This window comes from Sceloporus occidentalis, unplaced genomic scaffold (assembly GCF_023333645.1).
Source record: "Sceloporus occidentalis isolate IW3139 unplaced genomic scaffold, rSceOcc1.0.p SCAF_2, whole genome shotgun sequence".
In the NCBI taxonomy this organism is placed as follows: Eukaryota; Metazoa; Chordata; class Lepidosauria; order Squamata; family Phrynosomatidae; genus Sceloporus; species Sceloporus occidentalis.
The window spans coordinates 81,919,214-81,945,348 of NW_028316982.1; the positions used below are offsets into that span (position 1 = coordinate 81,919,214).

The following is a 26,135-nucleotide window of genomic DNA, read 5'->3' on the forward strand; positions in this document are numbered from 1 at the left end:
TGGAGTGTGTGTGTGTGTGTGGGGGGGGGAATGAGAGTTTGGAATGTTATTTTAAAACTACAGTGGGTCCTTGTTATCTGCTGGAGTTTGTTTCAAAACAAAATCCATGGATGCTCAAGTCCCATTCAATTCATGGATAAGGAGGGTTGGCTGTAATGTATCAATGTTAGCAATTAGTTTCCCCCCTCAATGTTTTATGAGTACTGAATAATATAGGCATAGCAAGTACATTTCTATACTGCTTATCAGTGCACGTAAGCACTCCCTAAGCAGTTTACAATGTGTAAGCTAATTGCCCCTAACAAGCTGGTTACTCATTTTAGCGACCTATGGAAGGATGCAAGGCTGAGTTGACCCTGGAGCCCTGCCTGGGATCCAACTCACAATCTTGTGGCCTTTAACCACTGCATCACCAACGCTCCAGTTCCTGGATACATCAAAATCTCTTAATATTCTAGGTCATTATTTTACTTTGTAAAAATAATGTTGTTATGCCCTTGTTAGTCTTCATATTACAGTTAACATAATTACTGTATTTAGAATATGTCCCAGTGAAACAACAGACAGAAATCATTCACTCTTTATGTAGTGGAGTAGGTGAAAGTGCCAGCTTTTCCCACTTGTAATTACTCTATAGAATGTTATTGTCAGAATAAAATAATAGTTCTGGTAGATCAAACTGGAGACCTGTGTAGGCTTGCATTATGTTTATATTAGATTGGCTTTGCATTATGCATTTACTCTGGTAGCATCACACACTGCACATTCACCTTGACATTGACCTATCCACTTCCACTGATTTCTGGAATCATTTACTACTGTTGAATCCAATGCTAGTGGTCACACAAGTACAAACCCATTTAAAGTGTCAATTTGGCGGTGAGTGGCTGAGATAAGCCTTTAGCAAGATATATCGATTTCTTGTTCCATTCTTGTCACTTGTGTCTTGCACCTGCTGTGTTGTCAACACCACTCAGTGTGGCATTTTTATGTTCTTTTCTGAAAAAGATGGCTTGCTTGTGGCTGTTGTGTTTGTGTTTTAGCCTATCGTTCTTTGGATTGTCGTCTTGATAATGCAGTCACTAACCAGATTTGGATCTGTGGAATTTGGCTTCCTCCTGGAATATACATTGTCAAGCATTACATATATTAATTTAGGGTTGTGACCAGATTTCTCCTATGAAATAGTCTTGAAGAAGCAGAAGAACATGCTTATGGTATTTGTTTTGTATTGCATGTGTATGGGCTTAATTTTCTAATTTGAAAAACAAAAGTATTATTACATTTGTAAAAACAAATACTATGTTAGGGATCAAGTCAGAAAGATGTAAATCCAGTGGTTATTCCTAAAAAGAATGGACACATTGACTAAAAAGTGTTTACTTACCAAGTTCCTATTGATTCCGTGGGCGTACTGTGGTTTGGATTAATTAGATTAAGGCCAAAGACTTGTACATGCTGGTTGAGCTTCTGAATACTCAAAGGAATGATGCTTGCTTACTTTTTGTTTATGTGCTGATTTATTTAAAACACTTGTGTCAACATACCAGCTTGTAAAATAGTTATTATACAGACATATGTCTATTAATAAAGGCTCTGACAGTGTAACTTCTTTTTACAATTGTTTTTTACTCCTGCTTTGCCTGCCTTTCCACTTTGTCTTTTGTCTACAGTCGTCCCTCCACATTTGCAGCTTTGATGTGTGAGGATTTGATTACTTATGGATTTGATTAATATGTTCTCTCTAGGAATCTCTAGGTCCTCCAGAACAACTCTGTGGCCCATATCTGCCAGAAGCTGCATTGGAAGACCTAGATTCCTAGAGAGAACACTTGTAGGTCCTCAAGTACAATTCTCTGGTCGCCTTCCAGGAGATGTCGACAACAGACCTGTGCTGGAGGATCTAGAGATTCAGAGAGAGGTGTTTTCAGGTTAAAAAGAAGAAGAAGCAAAAAACCAGTGTTTTTTATTTGGGGTTTTTCCACTTTCAGGGGGATGCTGTAACCCCCCAGCAAATGTGGAGGGCCCACAGTAGCTGGATGTTTCTTAGCAGCATTGGTTCTGGGAGAATAGTGAAAAAGCGATAGAGAAACAGATTTGTGGTGTTCATTTGCAGCAGTGTGCTGATAGCAAACAAAGCAATAAACAGAGCTTGAGTTGGAAATACCAGAATTATACTCCTGTTCTCCTGATCCTACTGTAGCCATGTGTGCCTGCCTAGAACAGGAAAGGTAAACAGCAGGTGCCACCACAATCTCTTATTGAGCACATGTGAGCAGCAAAACAGAGCGAAAAGGGAAGAGCAGATAAGCTTCCTCACCAGTTCCCTCCAGCAGGTTAGAAAGCTTGGATTTATATGTTTGGCTACTATGAAATATTATGAAATCTTAATAGAAGTAGGTGCAATAATAATAATAATAATAATAATAATAATAATAATAATAATAATATAAAAATCAACTCTTGAATTGTTTTGGAAGAATCCTTCAAGTGGTGTCTAGAAGTTTCAAAATGTTTATATTTACTTATGTAAGGCTTACCTGGCCGGGTTGTTTTATTTCCTATGTGCATATTATTAATTTTGAATCGAATGTTTGCTGAAGTATGTTGCTGAAATATGTTTCCTCCTCCTCCCCTCCTTCATTTTGTGATGTAAGGACCTCTTCCTAGTCTTACCATAGTATTTCTGCCTTTGTTAACAAGTTTGCTGTTAAAAATGTAATGCTCAGGCACATGTTGGTGTCATTAATTGCAATTTGATTGATGCTTGCTTTAAGACATCACAAAACAGTAAACGGATGTATAGGTTCTCCATGACACCAGCCATTTCACTTAGGGTAGGCCTACAGGTATCTTTTAAACATTGTGCTGAATATCTCTGTATTGTAAGGTTTTATGTGAGTGTTGTTCAATAAGGATTATACCTGTATGAAGTTGTCTCCCTCTTCTTGGTGAAATGCTCTTTGAACAAGCAGAGGCTTCTATGATTACAAAGGGAAAAGTTCATTTTTGCTGATTCAGTTTGCCTTCTGCAGCTCTGTGTCTCTTAAATTTGCTGTTCTTGGTGGTACAGGACGATGTTGGAGGTATTGTTGTGTGCCTTCAAGTTGTTTCAGACCTATTGCAACCCCAAGATGACCCTATCATGGAGGTTTCTTGACAAGATTTTTTCAGAGAAGGTTTGCCAGTGATTTCCATGGCTGAGCTGGGAATCAAACTCTGGTCTCCAGATTTTCAGTCCAGTGCTCAAACCATTACACACTGGCTCTGGAGGTGGTGTAGTAGGTAACTGCAAAAGAAAAGGCATTTACAAAACCATCCCTTCTTTCTGTTCACAGAAACCTCCACTGCCTTTTAAAGAGTTTTCAGTAGAGGGACACAACTGGATACAATCCTAAAGATCTTGTTCTGACATTTCATTTGCAAATCCCAGGACTTCTTTCTACTAGAGTTTTAAAATATGCAGGCCACAAAGAAGGTATGATGAGCTGGAGAAGGCACAATGAGGAGTGATGTGATTAGTACTCCATTCCCATAGCAGCGGCAGCTATGAATGACAGCCAGGCAATTGAAAATATTTCCAGAAATGGCAAGGAATGGATTGAAGAGAACAGCTTCTTTGATATTCTCTGCAAAGGCTGGAGTCTTGTTATTGTCATCCATTGAGGTTTTAGAATATGTCTTTGGATTACTCTTATCAGTAGAAATTTTTGCCACATGCTGCTAATATTGCTCAAGTATAGAAAAGCTCTTTTTTCATTAGGATTTTGGGTACCACTCAGAATTCTTTAAGGATGCATGCTAAAATAGTGGGGGGAACCTTGTTTTCACAGCATGATAATTTGGAGGATTGAACTTTTTTTTGGTTCCTTTACAGAGAAGTGTGCATCTTATTTCATTCACTATTTCATTTATTAAATTTGTGTGTTGCCTTTCCTTTACAATGGATGCACAGTCTTTTGCGATGAATGTCAGTGGAGAATGGGAGTGAATGTGTATCACAGTGTTTGCTACAAACAACCCTCAGCAAGCAGAGATGGTGGGGTTTAACCCCTCTTTCCTTGCCTGCTGAGATCACTGGGGAAGCAAAAGAGTTTCCTATCCCTCAATGATTTTCACTGAGAAGGCTGTTTTCTCATCACTAAGACCAATGGGAAAACAGATTTAGAAGCCTAGGAATGCACTTTCTACCCTCCAGAGCCCAATGGATCATTTAAGGTAATGGAAAGGTGGATGGGTCCCTTAACTTTAGGGGCTGCACAGAAAGTAACTACGCACTAAACATAGTTAGAAAACGCAGGTTGTGTATTCCCGCATGACAAATAAAAGCCCTTATGGCTGCTAACAATAGAAGACAGACTATCAAAGTACAGTTAAAATGTCACAAACAAATAAAAATTGCAGCATTTTGTTTTGTTTTTTAAAAAAGCAAATAGCATCCGTGCTTTACTAAAGCCATCTGTGTGAATGGAAATATCTTTGTCTGCTGGTAGAAGGACAAGGGGATCCAGTGTAGTGTAATGGTTTAGTGCTGCACTATGATTCTGGAGAACAGGGTTCAAATCCTGCCTCAGCCATGTAAACTCACTGGGTGACCTTGAGTAAGTCACATGCTCTCAGCCTCAGAAGATGGCAATGGCAAACCCCTTCTGAAGAAACTTGCCAAGAAAACCCTGTGATTGGTTCACTTTGGGGTTGCCAGAAGTAATAAATGACTTGAAGGCATACAGCATCAAGAAGGACAAGAACTATGGAGACAGGGAGGTTGTAACTGAGTAGGTAGAGCACTCCAGAGCTTGGGAATTATTACTAAGAAGGCCATCTCCTTTCTTCCTGCCATGTATGCCTCTGCTGGTTATGAGAGAAAGCAATAAATAATAATAAATAAAATTTTTATTTGTATACCGCCCTTCCATCGATCAGGGCGGTGAACAGCACAATAACAATACAAAAACACCATAAAAATACAATACATTCATATTAAAAACAAAATTAAAACACCATCAGCCGATCACCATTGTCGTCCGGGGGGGCGGGGGGGGGGGGAAGACCAGCTGGAACTTCATTCGGGGAATTCAGATTGAAATATGAAGGTTTTTAGCTCCTTCTTAAAGTGGGCCAGGGAGGTGGCCGAGCGGAGCTCTATGGGCAGCGTATTCCAGAGGGCCGGGGCGACGATGGAATATGACCTCCTTGTTGTGGAGGTTAGTCTAGCCCCTGGGACCCTCAGTAGTTGCTGCCCAGAAGTTCTGAGGGTGCGGGGCGGAATGTATGGAGAGAGGCGGTCCTTCAGGTATCCTGGGCCCAAGCCATATAGGGCTTTATAGGTTATCACCAACACCTTGTACTGTGCCCGGAAGCGGATGGGCAGCCAATGCAGATCTTTAAGTATAGGTGTAATATGGCTGGCCCTGGAAGTACCAGTGACCAGTCTGGCTGCCATATTCTGTACCATCTGTAGCTTCCAGGTATGGTATAAGGGTTGCCCCATGTAGAGCGCATTGCAGAAATCCAATCGAGAGGTTACCAGAGCATGTACCACCGTTTCAAGGTCTCTCTGGGCCAGGTATGGGCGCAGCTGGTGAATAAGCTGAAGCTGATAACAGGTGCTCTTGACCGTCGCATTCACCTGAGCTGTAAGGTGAAGCGACGAATCAAGAAGCACCCCCAAACTGCGCACGGAGTCCTTCACAGGAAGCGTGATCCCGTTCAGGACAGGTGGAACCACCGCCATTCCTGGACCAGGGGAACCTATCACAAGTACCTCCGTTTTCTCTGGATTCAGACTGAGTCGGTTTTCCCTCATCCAGCCCATTACCGACTCCAGACAGGCCACGAGAGGAGAGATGCCATCCTCAGTCACTGCATCAGTCGGAGACATAGAGAAAACTATTTGGGTGTCATCAGCGTACTGATAACCCCGCGCCCCATGTCTCCGGATGATCTCTCCCAGCGGTTTCATGTAAATGTTAAATAGCATGGGAGACAGAATGGCTCCTTGAGGGACCCCAGTTGTGAGGGCCCTCTTATCGGAGCACACGTCTCCCAGCTGCACCATCTGGAACCTCCCTGAGAGGTAGGAGCGGAACCACTGGAGCGCAGTGCCCCCGATACCCACCTCTACCAGGCGCTCCAGAAGGATACCATGGTCTATGGTATCGAAAGCCGCTGAGATGTCCAAGAGCACCAACAGGGACACGCTTCCCCTGTCGATGCCCAGACGGAGATCATCGACCAAGGCGACCATGGCCGTCTCAACCCCGTAGCCCGCCCGAAAGCCAGTTTGAAATGGGTCCAGATAATCCGTTTCATCCAAGATCGATCGAAGCTGGATTGCAACCGCCCTCTTGATCACCTTCCCCAAAAATGGCAGCAGCGAGACTGGCCGATAATTACTATGTACCAGGGGGTCGAGGGAGGGCTTTTTTAGCAGCGGTTTTATGGTGGCCAATTTCAAGCTGGTTGGAAATTGCCCATCCCTCAGTGATGTATTTATAATCCGGTGTAACAGCAAGGTTACAGCCGGTCCCCCCTGAGCCGCTAGCCATGAGGGACAGGGATCGAGAGAGCAGGTTGTCTTCCGAACACTTCCAAGGATCTGGTCCACATCATCGGTACTTACCAACTCAAACTGATCCAGTTTAACAGAGTCCACGGAGGCTCTGGATGCCTCTACCCTAGGTTCTGCTCTAATGCCGGCATTAAGACCTTCGCTTATCCGAGAGGTTTTATCCGCGAAGAAGTTGTTAAATTGGTCACAGCAGGCCTTAGAAGGTTCAAGGATCTGGTTCGGGGCGGGAGGGAGCTGAGTTAGCTCCCTGACCACCCTGAACAACTCTGCTGGACGCGACTCCGCGGACGCGACACGAGCACCATAGAACAAATTCTTAGCTGCTCGTATCGCCTCTCCGTAGTCCTCCAAAAGGCGGTCTAGGAGAGCCTTGTCGGCTAAGCGTAGGTGTTTCCGCCAGCGGTGCTCTAGCCGTCACAGGTCCCGCTTCCTCGCCCGGAGATCTTCCGTATACCAAGGCTTACGTTTGGAAGCAGGTCTGAGAGGGCGCTTGGGAGCGATACTGTGTATAGCCCTAGAGAGACCGGTATTCCAGATACCAGTCAGGGCATCAACAGAGTCGCCGTCACTTCCAACCATGTGTCCCTCTAGGGCTTCCTGGAACCTTTTGGGTTCCATCAGCCTTCGAGGGTGGACCATCCTAATAGGTCCACCCCCCCGGGGGGGATCTGGGTAGAGACCTTGATTTTTGCCTCCACAAGGAAATGATCCGTCCATGACAGGGGGGAAATACTGGTTATTTCCGCCCACGGATTTTCCGCATCCAAACAAAAGACCAAATCCAGTGTATTACCCGCAAAATGCGTTGGACCCGAAATCAGCTGGGACAGGCCCGTGGCCGTCATGGTATCCATGAATTCCCGAGCCGCACCGGATGGAACATAGCTGGCCGTGAGGGAGATGTTGAAGTCGCCCAGGACAAGTAGCCTGGGCGTCTCCAGCATCAGCTCCGCGACCAGCTGTGTCAGCTCATTAAGGGAGTTCGGTAGCACACGGGGTGGCCGATACACCAACAGAATCCCTAGACTGTCCCTAGCTTTTAGGGTCAGGTAAATACACTCGATAAAGGAAGTCTGCCGGATGTGGTTCCTGGTAAAAGACAAGGTGTTCTTATATATCAAGGCCACACCCCCCCGCCCACCTAACCTGGGCTGGTCCTTCACCGAGAACCCGGCAGGAAGGGCCTGTGCCCACACAACATCTCCCTCAGGCCCAAGCCAGGTCTCGGTAATGCAAGCCAGGTCGCACTTGCTGTCATCCAGTAAGTCATAGATTATGTGGGACTTGTTGTTAATCGACCTGGCATTGCACAGGAGCAGCGACAGGGTTTGTGGCACGGTTGGAGTGACCCTCAGGTCCCTTTGGCTGGGAGGGGGACAGGAAGGAGAGATAGATATGATGCATTGATCTCGCCTTCCTCTGTAACGCGAGTCCCTTCTCCCACCGCCATACCACCCTTTGCCCCACACTACCTCAATAGGAGCCCCGCTCGTGCCTAAAGAGTTAACCTCTATCTCCCCAACCGAAGCACTCCCCATATCCCTCCCCTTCCCCTCCCCTCACAGTGCAGCAGTAAGTGCAGAGAAGAGATACTGCAATCATTCTCTCTCTGCAATATCTGGCTGTCAAGGCTGGAGTCTAAAGTATCAGTCCGTAGACGACTCTAGAGCCGTCCGGCAGCAAACGTGGGCTTCTGACATTTACTCTTGAGAAGGAAAATGTGTATTTTCAGATAGTCTTGTTCCAGATAGTTGAACTTTATAAATGATAATTTTGCTTACTGTCATGTGCTCTATGCGTGGTTGCTTTTAGAGAGTGTGGAGATATTTCAGCTGATCCAGGAAGCTGCAGCCAGATTGTTAACTGGATGTGGCTACAGGGAATACATGACTCTCTTGTTACAACAGCTCCACTGGCTCCTGGTCCATTTCTGGGCACAATTCATAGTGCTGGTCATGAACTATAAAGCACTTTATGGCCCCCAGTAATTATCTGTCTAGTCTCAACTGAGTTTTAAGTACATCCTGGGGGGTGGAATACTGTCAGTGGGTAGTCATTCTGCCCAACCAGATGATTTTCAGCTTACTTTTGGTTAGGACTGCAGTCCTTGATGATTCTATTGAATTTATCCTTGGACAACCAGGATTTAAGCAGTGGTAACTGCAGGACTGAAAATTAGTATCTTTCCCCCCATAGGCTGCTTGAACATTTATGGCCTCTTTGAAGGCTTGTTCTGCTTGTATCAGGGATAAGGCTGCTGGTGGTGGTCTTTTTAGCTGTAGTGTCTCAGTTCTTTAATTTTCTCTTTGGGATCTTCCAGGGTGTCTTTAGCCCTGGATGAAGACCACTTCTTTTCTCAAGTGCTTTAGATCTTCTGGCTTATTGTTATCTGCTTGTTTTATTGCTAAATATATGGCTGCACAGCTTTTCTTGTTATTGTGTTACTTGTTAAAATGTTCATCTTTTTGTTTGCTTTTAATCTTAGTAAGCAGCAATGTGAGGTCCTTTGGAAACTGAAGAGGAAGGCGTAAAATATCTCAGAAATTGATGCATTTTACTGTTGTAAAATCATTTTTGGAAAACAAAGTGCCAAACAAGAAAAGCCACCTCTGTGTAAAGCACAGCTTGTGGATTCTCTTTGTGTTCATTTTTCAAAATGGCTATCTTTTATAAAACAACTTGTATTTTTCTTTAGCCCACATATATTTGGTATTTTTTTTAATAACCCAGCGTGATTGCTGCAAAACCAATTTTGCTTCCCAGAGTGAATTAGCTTTTGTGCATTATTATCTCTTTTGGGACCACTTCAAGTAAAATAAAACAAAACAAAAACAGCATCAAACTTTATTAGCTATATGCTTCAGGATATACCTCTCAAAGATTAATTAGAATCCCATTGCAAAGTACTCTAGATCTGTGTTCCTAAGTACCTCAGAGGTCAGCTCAGAATATGACTTACAGTTCATATCAGATAAATGTTTGGCTCTATGTATTTAAGGAGCTGGTTTTAAAATAGCCACTGTGTTGTAGTGAGTGTCACCATAAAACAGTAATGGGCTTATGTTTTTTCTCTCTCACATGCTTCATGACTGAATCAGAAATCAGGAAACAAATGTGTGAGACTTGGGAAAGACAATAATGTACAGGGCAGGACAACTTATTTTTGTGTTGCTGCCTTTGCTACTCATTAGAGTCACTAATTGTTGGGTTGTGATTTGGAAGCATTTAAAGCAGCATAACAGAAGGTCAATGTTCGGATAATAGGTAGGTGCTATCAGAGCAACTATTTCCAGTCCAAAGTTGAAGACCCGCTCAAATGTATATACAGTATTGAACATAAAGTGTAATTTCCTTTTTCCATAAAATTATGTCTGCATGGACCCTTTGTGGTTTTTCAGTTGCTGAGAATTACTTAGAGCTGTAGTGTTAATACACTATTGAATTTGCAAGGCACAGAACCTGAATGTATTGTTATTTTAAAATTTCCTGTGGTTGGAAAGAAATACAGTTCAGCATAAATAAACCACCTGTTGTGATACTTTGACTAGGACTCTGGGAGACCAGGGCGCATTACAGACTGCCCCTTTGAGACGACCTGTACCCGCCCCTTTCCCCGGGGTATCAGGGCCTCAGTGACCAGAACGGCAGCCACTGAGGCCCCGATCCGCCGTTTTCCAGGCTGTGGGGAAGCGGCAAAAGGGGCGCCGCCATTTTGTACGGACTCAGTCCGTACTAGGGTTAGGGGGGTGCGGAAGCACCGCACCTTCCTAACCCTAATACGGACTGACTCCGTACTAAAAGGCCCATCTGTAACGGGCCCAGGATTCATATCTCTGTTCAGCCAAGGAAACCCACTGAGTTAGAGTGGGCAGGTCACACATAGCAATTATGTTATTAAAACACTAATTTTTATTTTACATTAGCAGATTAGTAGATTTGTTTTCAATAAAATAAAATTTTAAAAAATGATTTTCTTCAAAACTAGGAATACTCCTCATTTAACAAAGCCTCTGACAAAGAAGCTCCTTTCTACAAAGGCTTTTTATGCCCACCTAGACCCTGTTTCCTCTTTGTTTTCTAATTAGTTTTTTTGGTTTTGGTTTTTCAAAAGAGTTTTGGCATTAGAAGGATGGTGCTGTAGGCTATATTTCAGAGGAAGGAACTGGTAAAACCACTTCTGAGTATTCCTTGCCTAAGAAAACTATGAAATTCGTATGGTCAGCAGGTGACATGAAGACAGACAGACACCCACACACACACGGGCTGGAGAAACAGAAGACTTTAGTGGCAGGTTGCAGCACACACACAAAAGCCTGAGCTGGGAAAGAATGGAGTTCTGCTCTGGCCACCATACTATAGCTGTGTGTGCTTGCTTATAACAGGCAAGGTAAAAAAACAGCAGCCTCCAGAATCCATTACTGAGCATGCATGAAAAGCTACAGAGAGCAAAGAGGAGAGCAGATAAGGCTGCCTTACCAACTATACCCAGCATGCAAGTTTGGCCACTAAAATAGAAATCATAAGGAAAATAAAGGCTAATGAAAGAAGAAAGTATTCCTAGAAGCATTTTGGAAGAAACCTACAAGAAGTCTCTAGAACACTCCTTAAGTTTTTGTCTACTTATGCAAGGCATGGTTGACCTAATTGTTTCATTTCACATGTGCACATGATTAGCTTTGAATAAAAGTTCACTGAAACATGTTGAACTGCTCTCCTTTTTTGTGATGTAGGAACTGATCCCTCTTCTTTCAGTGTCTTTTCTGCCTCTGACACCAAAGTTTCTGTTAAAGAAGCAATGCTTAAGTATACTTTTGTTTTGTTAACTGGGGTATTGTTATTGTGTGCCTTCAAGCCATTTCCATCCTATGGAGATCCTAAGGGTCATGGGTTTTCCTTGGCAAGTTCCCTCAGAGGAGGTTTAACATTGCTTTCCTCTGCAGCTAAGAGAGTGTGACTTGCCCAAGGTCACCCAATGGGTTTACACGGCCGAGCAGGGATTTGAACTCTGGTCTCCAGAGTCCTAATCCAATGCTCAAACCACTACACCACACTGGGTCTGTCAACTGAGGTATATCTGTACTTAATCTGGAAAAACCCCAGTGTTGGCAAAACTGGTATAATTGAAGCTTTCAAGTAAGAACAATAAAGTATATTGGTACTCACTGAAAACCTATTCAGAAGTAAACTTCATTGAGTTTAATAGTCCTTGCCCCCAGGTTAATGTGTCTTTGTGTGTAAAGGTGGGAGAAGATACCACTGAATTAAATGAATTTCCTTCTGAGTAGGATTCCACAGAAAATTTATTTATATGAGTTTTTCATCGCAACACTTTTTTATACAGTGTGAAATTATATGGGGGGGGGGGGCACATTTAGGCCATTCTTTTGTTCTGAAGATTTGAGCAAAGTGTGTGTAATGAGGAAGTGACTTGGTTGAAAATGCAGCTATGGCAATTTTTTGTCTCTCCTAAACATGTTCCAAGAAGAGTGTTTTTATTAAAAAAATTTTTTTTAAAAAAATCAAGATAGCACCATTTCAAATGTTAATTTAAAGCTGTGTTGGCAAATCTATACTTCTCATGAAATTCTGAGAGCTAAGAGAAAGAAATTGAAGAGAATGACTTGGAGAAAATGCTGATAAAGCTTTAAAAACTATTAAGGAAATAAAGATGAATGCTGTCAAATGCTATCCATTAGATGGTTTTTATCTTTTGCATATTATGGTCTACTTTTTTCTTGTCTTTGGAGTGCTTTTAAAAAAAGGTTCTTGTATTTTGTTTATACTTTAATTTTAATTAATGCATAAACTCCAGATCTATCTACCTAGCTAGCTAGCTAGCTAGCTAGAATGGCACAATGATCTTATAACTGGTTATCTCTCATTTACCTCCAGTATGGATTGATCTGAGACCAGGTGGATGGGATGTAGGCTACTACACTAGGATCAGTTTAGCAAGATAGAACTGCTTCTAGTTGTTCCTCAAATAATGATCCCACTATATGGAATGAGGCTGCAGTGCCCTAAATAATTAGATCCAAAGCTTTATAGTACTTCCTGATTAGGGAATTAAAGGAATTTTTATTGGGCTCGTCATCTGTGAAACCTAACATTTTTGCATCACCTGGAACCTGGTGTGAGAAAATGACTATAAGTCGATAAATTTATGCCCCAAAATTGACCCTAAAATCCTGGGTCGACTGAAATACAGGTCAGTACACTAATACTGGTTAGAAAAGTCCTGAAAAAAGCACCGCTGTGATGTCCCAGTCTTTGTGCCCTGAGGCAGGATATTGTGTGTGTGTATGTATGTGTGTGTGAGAGAGTGAGTTTCCCAATCTGATTTGAAAGCCTTCTCATCCCATCAAAGAAACACCTCTTTTAGCTCCACTTCCTTTCTCTTCCCAGTCCGATGTTAAAGTCTTCTCTTCCCTTCAAAGAAACACCGCATTTAACTCCACTTTCTTTCCTCCCCAACCTGATGTTAAAACCTCTCCACTAGCACCTGGGAAGTAATGTTTGGTGGTTGGGAGAGTCCAGAGAAGGGAGGAAGACAGGATCAAAATTCAAAATGACCTGAATAGACTAGAACATTGGGCCAAAGCTAACAAGGAATTCAGTAGGGAGAAATGTAAGGTACTGCACTTAGGATGGAAAAACGAAATGCACAGATATAGAATGGGGGACACCTGGCTGAATGAGACTACGTGTGAAAGGGATCTAGGAGTCCAAGTAGATCACAAGTTGAACATGAGTCAACAGTGCAATGCGGCAGCTAAAAAGGTCAGTGCGGTTTTAGGCTGGATCAAAAGTATAGTGTCTAGCTCAAGGAAAGTAATAGTGCCATTCTATTCTGCTCTGTTCAGGCCCCACCTGGAATATTGTGTCTAGTTCTGGGCACCACAATTCAAAAAGGACATTGAGAAACTAAAGCGTGTCCAAAGGAGGGCGACTAAAATTGTGGACGGTCTTGAAACCATGTCCTATGAAGACTTAGGGAGCTGGGGATGTTTAGCCTGGAGAAGAAGAAGGTAAAGAGGTGATATGATAGCCCTGTTTAAATACTTGAAGGGATGTCATATTGAGGAGGGAGCAAGCTTGTTTCCTGCTGCTCCAGAGAACAGGACCTGGAACAATGGATGCAAGCTACAGAAAAAGAGATTCCACCTCAACGTTAGGAGGAACTTCCTGACAGTAAGGGCTGTTCGACAGTGGAACACACTCCCTCGGAGTGTAGTGGAGTCTCCTTCTTTGGAGGTCTTTAAACAGAGGCTGGATGGCCATCTGTCGGGGATGCTTTGACTGAGAGTTTCTACATGGCAGGGGGTTGGACTGGATGGCCCTTGTGGTCTCTTCCAACTCTATGATTCTATCCACGAGTCATATCAAAATAAACGGTTTTGATCCTGAAACCTTCCCTCGACTCATATTTGAGGTCGACGTGTACATGAATGTACGGTATATGGTACTTGACTTCTGAAAATTGGCACGTTAATAAGACTCGTATGACATTTTTGAGAAATAAAAAGATAAAACAAATACAAATATTTTTAATTGTACAAAATAAACTGGAGACATGGCTCAGGGTTCTCGAAAGATGTTTATTGGGGGGGGGGGGGAAAGCTGAGCTAATTTTAGTCTGTGTCTTGAGGCCTTCTTCAGTGGCTATATACAGTTATAAAAGGACAACGCATGTGTGCATATGGCATTACAGTGGACCCTTGTTATATGCTGGGGTTTGGTTCCAAGATCCTCTGTGGATAACAAAATCCATGTATGCTCAAGTCCCATTAAATATAATGACATAGTAAAATGGTGTCCCTTATAAAAAATGGAAAATCAAGGTTTGCTATTTGAAATTTATACTTTTTTAAACATTTTCAAACCGTGTATGCTTGAATCAGTGTATAAGAAATCCGTGTATAAGAAGGGCCGACTGTACATGGAATCATAACTGCATTCATCTATTGTCTGTGTGATACCATATATACTGTCACATATTGTTTAATGATTTTATGTAGCCCCTGCATCATGTGCTAGCTGTCAGGAGAGAACTGGGGGATCTTTAGTTGCTCATTGGCCGGCCTGTTTCGCGTATGCTTAATCTCTGTGAAGGGGACAGGAATAGTCCTCTGGGTCCATCTGAAGATATGGGGAGAAATGAAAAAGGTCCTCTTTGTTGGGGTTGGGGCTTTAACCAGCATTTTGCTTGTCTAGGTTCCTTCAAACCCAGGAAACTCCCTTTCCATTCCTGCCCCCCATCTCATCTTCAAATAGTCTCTCCATTTCTTATCCAGAAACATTGAGAAGGCCATAATTGCCTACCCCTCATTTAGGAAAACTAGAAGTTTTGCTTGCTTTTATGTTACTTGCCTTTTTGTTGCTTGCTCATGTCTCCTTATTCCATTATTTTTTTTAAATTGGATTTTGGGGTTTTGGCTGAGTGTCTACAGGATCTTGGTCTCTGTAGGCCAGCTCCTCTTTAATGCTGTGCATCAGTTATGTGCCAAAGGTTCTACCCAGCAATTTTTGGGGAATTAAATTTTAAGAAGTCCCTAGGAGCATAATCTCTCTTCCATCAAAGTAGAGTTTTCCTCTTAATGATAGAAAGGAGGTGGTAGTGGCACCATGGCGTAGCCTAGGATGGAAGCATTCTACAAAGCCAGAATTGTTCAGCTGATCCAGTAGGAGCTGTGGAGAATTGTGAGCATCTCCAGTTTTCTTGAGAGCTTGCGACTCTCCTGCCATTGCAGCTGCACTGGTTCTTGTCTTCTGCTGAGCCAAACTGAGACACCTGCTTATTGACTGTAAAGTCTTAAATTGCTAGAATCAGGTTAGATGAATGACTGTTTCCTCCAGCTTTACCCTGCCTGCCCTAATCCCATTGTAATCAGACATGCAGTTAGGAGAGATCAGATTGGCAACTTTCCCAACAGATATTTAAACGCTGAGCAAAAAAAGGGTTAGACCAGTCTTCTCTCATCCTCTCTGTCTGTCTCTATGCAAGTGTTCCTTTTCATCTTTAGTTTCTTATATGATTGTTTTGATTTTTTGTGTTTTGCCTTAACAATTCCTGATATGCATTGGAAAGGTGGAATAAAATTGTTTGTAATAATCAGTATGATGGAGCCAGTTTCTACATTTAGCACTGCTTATTTTCTTAGAATGTCCTACCTCGGTTGTCAAGTTTAAATGCATTCTCATCTGAACAACTCCATTGCCTCAGCTTGTCAGGGGATTACCCTAAATACTAGACAGAAATTGAGTTTTGCCCTAGCGCGAATGCAATGAACCTTTATTTCCCTCTTCTTGCCTTTGTAGCCTTCTGGAAGATTTTGGAAAGTTACTTTTAAGAAAAAATGAATATAATATCATGTTGAAACTTACTGTAAGTGATGTGGTGATAGGACAAAGCTCTGGGTCTCAGAGTGTCATTTTATTATTGCTTGGTCATGGATGCTTTCAACATATCAGTACGTTCATTCTTCTGAAAACCAACATTCCAAAATCCTTTTCTAAAGCCCAAAGCCCTAATCTGGTAGCTTTCCCAGTTTACTGAACAGATTTTGAGTGCACAGGTGAGTGCTACTGGGAGGGCAGCAGTTCCATCAGCTGAAAAACCCCTTTGATTCCTAGCTTTAGTAACGGTCAAAAAATACAGTGTCATTTTTTTTGGCTTTTATAAGAATATTTTTTTTCTAGTAACAATCAAATCATTTTACAAAACTGTAAATTAAAAACTGTAAAACAACACAAAAGAAAGGCATCTGAAAGTACAAGCCATCATGTTAACAAATAAATAAACAAAAGGCATGCCTCAGTTCACAAAGCCTCTGGCCAAAAAGCTTCATTTTGCAAAATCTTCTTTTACCCAGTTTCATTTTCTTCCTCATATTCTGTTTAGCTGATTTTTTTAAAGCAGTATTAGCATTTAGGATCATGCTGAAGGAAGGTTGGTGAAAGACTCTTAGTGTTGGGTGGCAGCAGTCTGTCTGCAGTAAACAATGCAATAAAGTTTGAGCTGAGAAAAATTGGGATTCTTCTCTAGCCAATTCTACTATAGCTGTGTGTGCCTCCATGATCTCTTAGTGGCTTGTGTGAACAGCAAAACAGAGATAAAGAGGAGAGAAATATGTCTGCCTCACCAGTTAACCTCTTAAAAAATAATTGATGTACTATATAAATTTGACCACCAAAATGTAAATCATAGAAAAAGTAGAAGCTGGTGAAAGAAAAAAATGTCATTCCTGGATGCAATTTGGAAGAAGCCTTCAAGTGGTCTCAAGAAATTTAAAATATTTTTGAGGCTTACTTGACCTGGAGGTTTCATTTCACCAGTGCATATTGTTAGTTCTGAATAAAAATTTCCCTGAAACATGTTGAACTACTCTCCTGTTTTGTGATGTAGGAACCGTTCCCTATTCTTTCCATGTTATTTTTACCTCTGGCACTAAATTTTCTATTAAATAATGCTTAGAAGCACATCTGCTTTGTTAACTATACTTGTACGGTATGATAAAATTCATTGACATTTCTTTCACATTTCTTTGCTTAAACTGCTCATATTGCCAAATCTGGTTGCATCAAGTTGCAATGGAGTCTTGGCATGTTGTCCCATTCTGGATGTGCTTCTAGGTTTGATGTAAATGGTTATCTGTGTTGCTAATCTGAGAAGAGAGAGGAAATGTGGAGAGTGCAAAAAAAGACAAACAACGAGGAGCTAGGACTAGGAAACCAGTGGCAGTGATTGTAGACTCTTTTTACTGGGAGGGAAACAAAGGTTAATTCTCACCAGAACTGCTTGTTTTCAACCTCAAATCTAAAGTTCTGAGCACTCAAAATAGCCCTAGTGAGATTTAGCTGGTATCTGAAGGTCTTTATTGTCATGCTGTAGTTCAGAAAAATAGTTTGTCATTTGAGTTTTCTTACTTGCTGGGAGTAGAGGGAGGGGGGTGTTCTAGAAAATAATGACCCTTGAATTGTTTTCAGGGAAATAGCTTACACACACACACACACACACACACACACACTGCACACACTGTGCTCAGTATAATAAAATGCTACATCCTGAATTTACTTTATCTAAATATACTTTAATTTATCTAAATATATACTCTTATGGTCTTGCCTAAATTTGTCTCATTTTGGGTTGTACCATTTGTTCCAATGGACAAAAATTCATACTCATTTGATATGTGTATTATGCATTTAACTATGTGTATTATTAATATATTAATGATTTTATTGAGTGATGGAATTCAGGGACATAACTTGAATTATTCTGGCATATCACAGGTGCAAAATAAGTTGTAGCATAAACTTTCATAGACTTGGTCTACTTCTTCAGTCATATGGAGTGATGCATTGGGTGATGTTAGGTTTTTTCAAAATGAAAAATTCGGTATCTCTGTACAGTAAAACATAACAATATTGATCTTAAATTCTTCTTCTTTTCTTCCTTCCTTCCTTCTAAAATCATTAATTCTATTATATTCCATCTCACCCTCACTCCCTTTCCTGCTGCCATGCTGTCAGTTACTATGCTTATATACAGGCCCAGATCTTTAAAAACATATCTTAATACTAGAATCTAGGACAGGTGACTTACTCAGACACAGGACATGCTTTCCATTGCTATATAGAAAGTCCTCCCCAACTAGTTGCAATTCCCCTTGGTTCAGCAAATGTCTGAATTTTCACAAAAGAGATAAAACCTCCGGGAAGGCTTGCTGGCAATAAATTGCTGGCCAGGTAGTGAGGCCTGATCAGATGATCATTGAATGAACCTTACTTGGAGAATACATGTGGGAGGAAGACTCATTTCAGATCTCTGTCCTGATTTTTATGGGTGATATTCAATGAAACTGTTCAGTTTTCAGTACTTTCAGGTTGGACTGAACTCATTGGGGTGTACTCTGGGTATACATTATAAGTTTGCATGGCCACAGTATCATAGGCAGCCATATCAAGTTAATATGCACATTAGGATCTTCTAAGGGTGCATTTACCCTGTTGAAATAATGCAGTTTGACACCACTTTGACTGCCATAGCATTTATAGTTTTGTGAGGCACCAGCACTTTGGCAAAGAAGGCTAAAGACAGTGTAAAACTACAAATACCAGGATTTGTCGTGTCAAACTATTTCTACAGTCTAGATGCACCCCAGGATAGTGACTGAGTTGTATTTAAACAGTAATGTTTGGAACTGTGTTTTCATTTATTTTCAAGTTTCCAATAATTTTGTATTGTTTTTTCTGGCAGTATATTTTATGCTAAAAACATGACCTTTCCTCTCCCATCCTTTTCTTTCCCCTTCTAGCATTCTACAATTATGATGCCAGGGGGCCAGATGAGCTGTCTCTGCAAATAGGAGACACTGTGCACATACTGGAAACTCATGAAGGCAAGTGGAACAAATGTTTTGTTCATAGTTATTTTTCTCCTAGTCATGATTTTGACCATTTGAGTTAACATGTCTGTCTGTTTTACCAGATGAGTTCTATTCTGAGACCTAATGAAATATTGAAGCATTTATGTGGGCACACAATTAACAGTCACTACACATTAAATGAGCAGGCATGTGAGAATTGATGAATAACCTTTCTAAGATGCAAATTTCTCTTCCTTTATTTTCTTTTTCTGCAAAAACAAGATTGATGCCTATGTTGCTTATTTTGTATGGATCTCTTGTAGCATCTGTTGAGTGGTTAGAAAGGTGATAGATGTTCCTAGGATAATCTGAAATAATATACAGGGTCCTTTTTTTTATAAAAAGGTGTTACTCTTGAATGTTGAAAACATAGAAGATATTTATCTTTCAAATAGCTCTCATGCAAGATAGTAGGAAGTGTATCATACTTGTTCAGTGATTTTTTTTAAACCACTTATATCTGCATGTCCTTCATTGGGAAGTAGAACAATGTTTAATGTATTCATTTAATTTTGCATTAATAATGTATTTATTTCTCTTCTTCATCATAACTGAATGTCATTTGTGACAAACAGAACTCTTTATTTATTATTTATTGCCTCTATATCTCCCCCCCCCCCCCCCCCCGCAATCCTAGGACTTTAGTGCAGCTTGAAAGATCCTGTCCTTCCCCATTTTACCTGCTCCAACCCTTCGGAGTAGGTAAAGCTGAGAAAGAAAGTGATTTGCTCAGTGTAGAAAATTGAAATCAGATAGATTCCCAGCTTTTAGATAGAATGCCTAACACTTGGAAGAAGCAATGGTTTAGCATGTATCTGCACTATAGAAATTTGCAATTTGACATCACTTTAAGTGCTGTAGCTCCATCCTAAGGAATCCTGGAATTGGTTGTTTTACAAGTTCTTTTCTACTAAAGTGTGCTGCTGTGCCACAAAACTATGGATACCATAATTCTCTAGGATGAAGTCATGGCAGTTAAAGTGGTATCAAAGTGTGTTATTTCTACCCTGTAGATGCAACCTTAATCTTTCTCCCAGCTTTCACTCAGCATTGGTTGTTGGGGTTAATATGTAGTCTAATTTAAACTTTTTTTGCTTCAATAGTGTAGTGTACACTTGAGTTCTTTAACAATTGCAGGGCCAGATGTTTTGTTTTCACATTTCTTTTTGCCTCTCAAAAGCTCTTTCTAAGATGGGGGAATGTATTTCCTTTCTCATCAATATGTATGTTTGCTTGCTCTTCCTCTTTTTTTTTTTTTTTACTTTTGACCTTTTCCACACAAATTAAAGATGCAGTTGCACTGTTTCAGCTGACACTTTACAACCATAGAAAGGCTGCTTGCATAAAAGGCACACAGTGAGGGGTCTCTTCCACTTTTGATAGCGAATGGCATGCCATCTTTCTCTCATTTGTTTATGTGATTTTTAAAAGTCAGTTGCATGCTGCCTTAAGATAATGGCATATGGAAATAGAATAGTATGTTTCTGCACAGAAAAGCTGTGTAGTAATACCAATCTATTGTTTGGCATTATTTGCTCCAACAGATCTGAGAAGATCTCTGCTTCAGACATAGGGATAGAAAGAATATTAGAAAATATTAGAAAAGGGGTAAAAAAAAATGTTTTTCAAGAGTCAAGAAACCCTGAGAAGAAGAATCTTGAGTTAACATTAGTTTTGCAGTTTGGGACCTATCCTGTGCAAAATTTGCGCATGGTAGTTTGCATAGGAAACAGTATTTTTTGTATAGAAAATCATATTTCTGCACATAAAACTGGTACCTGTCCAGACAATGCTGTTTTCTGTGCAAAATAACCATGTGCAAATTTTACAAACAATAAATCCTGTATGGCAAACAGGCTTTGGAAACTGCATAGCTTCACAGCAGAAAGAAAATTACTGAAAGTATTCCTTGTTTCCTTTGAGAAGAAAATTAGTGATAAATTATCCCCATTCAGATGTTGATATTTTTCTTTTCCTCATCTGCCATGGATTGCTAAATGTGCAATAGTTCATAGTTTTGTTTGAAGATGGCAAACTAGGGTTTCCAGAAATCACCTCTGTGTTGCTATTGTTATCCCAAACCATGTATTACAGAAGATGTTCCTTCTCATACAGCTTACTTATTTTTCATTCTGTGCAGCTGTCACCTATTGTATCCCATCTTTATACAAGCCTTTTCTGGGTTTCTTTAAAAGGAGGATAAGGTGCCTCTGAAAATGCTGAAAGGCGTTTAATCTACCTTGTGCTTTGCACATAACCAGAATGCATAGATTATGCACATCTTGCACAGTTCTGTCTGTGACTGATTAGTTATTGAATCTCTTTTTAGGGCTGGATTGAAATAAATATGGCTTGTTATTAGTGAGGTGTACAACAGAAACTGGTTTAGTTAAGGAGTTTATTAATGTACTAAAATTTGGGGAAAGCAACAATGCAGCATTTCTGTCAATGGCAGTCATTGTCCACAGTTCCTTGGAGTGATGCTGGAGTAAACTCACCTTGGTTTTGAAATGATTATTTGTTATGTGTTCGACATTGCATACATCCACACAATTTTGGCAAGGAATTGCCTGTTCACAGGATCATTCAGTGTCATTTTAATATGTTCTTGAAAAATAAGCAAGCTCTCAGATGCAGGATCATTAAATGTTCACTGTTTTGCAACATTAATCTGTGTTAAGTGTATACTTTGCCAACCATTCGTATTGAATCAATTCATCCATAATATGTTCTACCTCTTCTAATGCCTTTAACTTTCTCCAGCATTGTTGCCTTTTCCAGTGAGGCCTGTTTTCTCAGGATGTGTCTTAAGTACAATAGCCTCAGTTAGGACACATTTCTTTGTCTGTTTGGCAATCCATGGTCTATATAACTCTCATCCAGCATCATATTTGAGATGATTTGTTTCTCCCCTCTCAGTTTCATTCAGTGTCCAGCTTTCACATCCATACATAGAAATGAGAAATAAAATAGTATAAATGAACTTGACTTTGGTGCTCTGTGATACTTCTTTACATCTAAGGATCTTCTCTAGTTATTTTATAGCTGTCCTTCCCGACCTTATCTCCCCCCCCCCCCCCAGGTTTATTGACTCAGCTCTCCAAATTGATTGATGACTGAGCCCAGGTCCAGAAAATTTAAAGTTAAACAACTTTGATGTCTTCATCATCAGCTTCAAAGTTATGTTCGTTTGTGGTCATTATTCTTGTCTTAATAGTCAGCTGTAACCCTGCTTTTGCACCGTCTTCCTTTTCCCCCCAAGTTCTGGCTATATTCTGCTATTAATATGAATGTGTGAACATAAAGCATTCTTAATAATCTAATATTTAACATTTATTAACTAGTTACTAACATAATCCTTTGAGAATATTATTACACTGTTTCTAATGAAAATGATAACCTTTCTGATAGAGCTACTTCTCATCTAGCCACAGACTTGCATATTGTGAGTTTTATCAACTGAACCATGGTAGATGAGGCATAATGTCCATCTATAAGACTCTTCCTTTGTCCCCAAACCTCAGTAATATTTTGGTTAACTGCACTTTTGAACACTAAGCACTTTTGATTCTAATTTTAATTTTCTGTGACAAAAATGCATCTGAGTTGAGAAGACTGAAAAATATTTTTAAAATTAAGAATAATGCACTGAGCATTTTTGTATAACCTATTAGACATCTTTCACTGACAACAACAAAGTTTTCTTACTTGAACTCCTATATGGATTACCTGACTGAACTTCCTCAAGTGCTTTTACCTGCTTGATTTCAGTTTTAACCTGGTTAGATTTCATACTTTGAGCCTCAGTTACTTGTGGGGAAGCCTTGTGCTGGCATATTCAGTCATACACAGTTGTTAATCTGCAGTTTGCAGTGTTTGCTCTGGCCCTATCCTCTTAAAGGAGGACTTTGCGTAACCAGTCCTGAAGAAATCATTGTTGGACTTGAGGCCTTCAGCCCCTTCACACTATAAAAACAATGTGCTGTGATTCCACTTTAACTGCCATGGCAATATCTTATGGAATCCTAGGGTTTATAGTTTGGTGAGGCACAAGAGTTCTCTGGCTGAGAATTCTAATTTGTAATCTGTAAGATTCAGTAGGATGCAGCCATAGTAGTTAAAGTCGAATTACAGTATAGTGCTATAATTATGTAGTGTGAAGGGGACTCTTAACTATTGCGGTAGCAAATGTTCCCTTCTTGAGCAAGGTGCCTGAGCACAGAATGGCTGATAAAGTCTACAAGGATGTCTTGGGTACCTGGTCTTGACTGATAGAACTTCACATGATGTGAGTCTTAGTACTTCATGGAACACCTCTTTCTGGTAGGTATTTATATACCCATGCCTTAAGGTTATCTACAGAAGCCCCTCTTCTATTCCCTCCTCATTCCAAGACTTGGAAGATGACATTAAGAAATTAGTTTTTTAAGTGGTAACAGTTAGTCCCTGGATTGTTTTTCTAAAGAGAAGTTTGCTTGACATCCAAAGGAAGCTTTTTGGCTCTAGGCAAAAGCTTTTAGTTTCTCCATGGTTTTAAAATATTTTACTGCGTTATTATTCAAGATAACACCAGCTTAGTTCTGTCTTGTAGTGTCATTTTAATACTTGCACTTAATTTCTTTTTCTGCGTATAGTTCTATTACACAATGTTGTGTTGATATATGCATTCATCTGCTGATGTTTTGATTAATTTTTTTGGATGGCCTAAATACCCGAAAGGCATCAGATCCTTTTTTATTTTGTAAGCTAAGTTTAGTACTTGGATAGGAGACTGCCAATGAGTACCAGGTACTATAGGCTATATTTCAGAGTAAAGGACTGACATCACCAGGTCTGAGTATTCCTTGCCTAAGAAAACCCTATGAAATTCATGGGGTTGCCATAAGTCGACAAGTGACTTGAAGGCACATATACACACACATTATATTTTTACATTTATTATTCAGTGTTTAGTGTACAGGTGGGTTAGTAGAGGCCAGTTTCTGCCCCTGTGTTGGAGCAGGAGTAGGCAAATTGGAGCCCATGGACTGCATTCAGCCCTTGAGACTTCTAACTGTGGCCACTGAGGCCTCCCCTAATCCACCCCACAAACCATTTTTAAAAAACATTTTTCAGGCCAATTTTTGAGTGAATTATTTTGGCCTGAAATGTGCCCAGAAGTCGCCCAAACGGCCTGAAAATGAAGTGTTTTGCTTACCATAGCCCCCCCTTGGGGCCAAGTCCCCAAACTGCCCCCTAAGAAACCAAAAGACCAATTCAGCTGGAAATCATCCAAAATGGTGGCTGGAAGTAATACACTGTCACTTCAGGTAGTATGAGCCACAATTTGGGCATTGCGGCAGGGCACTCACCCTCTGTGTAGTTGTGTATTCTTGGACAACAGCATTGCATTTTGGCACCCAAAACAGCAGAAAATGTTCTTAGATGAAGCTGTAAATTTTAGAAGAAATGGTAAAAAGTAGTTTATATTTCCTGGCTTCTGGACAGTTTGGATTGTGAGGGTTGAGGGCTTTTTTGTTTTAAGGAAACTGTTGTTCAGAGCATGTTGGCTCTTTCAGACATTTTTAAAATCAGAATATTTTAGAAGAACCTTTTTTGGGAGGGGGGATTTTGGAGCTTTGGGAAGTTACGTGGGTCTGAGCATGTGGAAGAAAGATTTGATTTATGTATGTTGCACTTTTTCCACTTTCAGCCTAGAGAATTTATTTCATTTTTTAAAAAGAAGGTTAAAAGTGGATAAATGCACACAGTAATGGTTTTGACTTGTAAAACATGTGGATTTACATTTACATGCATCTTTCCATACAGCAAGAGAATATTCATCAGAAACATTGTTACAGTCCCACTGATGATGACAACTTTAAAAAATGTTATTACCCGCAGAGATAAGGAATTGGATCCAGTGGGAACAGTCCCAATCAGCAGTATTAGGAGAAGTGGTTTTTTTTTAAAAAAATTCTTTTTAAAGACATTTTATCATGTGCTTTGATTCAGGAAATCAACAGTTGAAGTTATTTCTGCTTGTTTTTTTTAAAAGATTTTATATTCATGTAGTTTGGTCCTGTGCTGTTGTGACATCAACATATACTGTAGTTGTGAGCTGGTTAAGGCGCTGAAGAACTACAGTTGGGTCTTCCTATCCGTAGGCTTGCCAACGGCGGATTGGAGCATCCATGGATGGTCCCACCCTGTTCTCCTCAACCGTGTATGCATGCGGTTGCACCAACATGGTTGCGTGAACCACCATTGAGGAGAATGGGACTTGAGGTCCCACAAAATTTGTCATCCGTGAGGTGGTGGTGGTCCGTAATAGACCCCCCCGGAATACAAAAGGCCGAGTTCTGCCAATGTAAGATACACCAGGCTTGAGCACCAGAGGTGATTGACATTTATTATTATTATTATTATTATTTTACTGTGTCCCAAACGCTTCTGTTACACAAACTTTAATTTAATTTAACCTTTCATCAATGTTCATCTTGGATGTCACTTTTCAGTTATGATGAGGCCAAAGGTCCCAAAGACTGGCATATTTTAGCTTACAGCTCTTTCTAATAATAACTAAGCCCTAGGCAATGAATGTCCCTCAATCAGAAGATGGGGCCACCAGAACACAAGTTTAGAACAATATGAGATCTATCTTCCCTCCCTGTATCTTTTAAATTGTAAATACAACTTGCTTTGTTGCAAGTTTTAGAATGGGAAAAAAAAGAATATTCAAAAGCTGGTGACTGACAACCAAACAATTATGCCATGGAAAAGGGGATATAGCCATCTTGGAAAGCCCAGAGTGTTATTTCTGGATCCAGCTCCTGAAATTGGTCGCTATTTCTTTAAATGGCTTCCACGTGGAGTTCTTCAAGGTGTTGTAACACCTGGCATTCTTTGCACTCCTTGCTGAGCCCCATTGGTGTGGGATGGACACTGTGTTGGCCCAACTGGTGATGCAGATGTTAGCAAAATGCTTCCTCACTGGCCTCCAAAGGAAGTACCCAGCACTGCAGCAACCCTGTGTCCCTTAATAGCCAGTGAGTTTTTAAAATAGGTTTTCACAGGATCAGTCCCAGTTTTCAGTTTCCTGGTGCAATACCTGGATATGGCATGCTTTCTTTTCATTCTGCTGAAAAAAAATAATT

General features: G+C 40.6%; 1 protein-coding gene across 1 annotated transcript in view; it reads left to right on the plus strand.

Moving 5' to 3' along the window:
• DOCK1 (dedicator of cytokinesis 1) overlaps positions 1 to 26,135 on the plus strand; it is a 502,791-nt gene that overhangs the window by 56,249 nt on the left and 420,407 nt on the right. Inside the window, exon 2 of the mRNA XM_089510135.1 lies at positions 18,889 to 18,972. Coding sequence (XP_089366261.1) covers positions 18,889 to 18,972 — 84 coding nt within the window. The remainder of the gene's footprint in view (positions 1 to 18,888; positions 18,973 to 26,135) is intronic.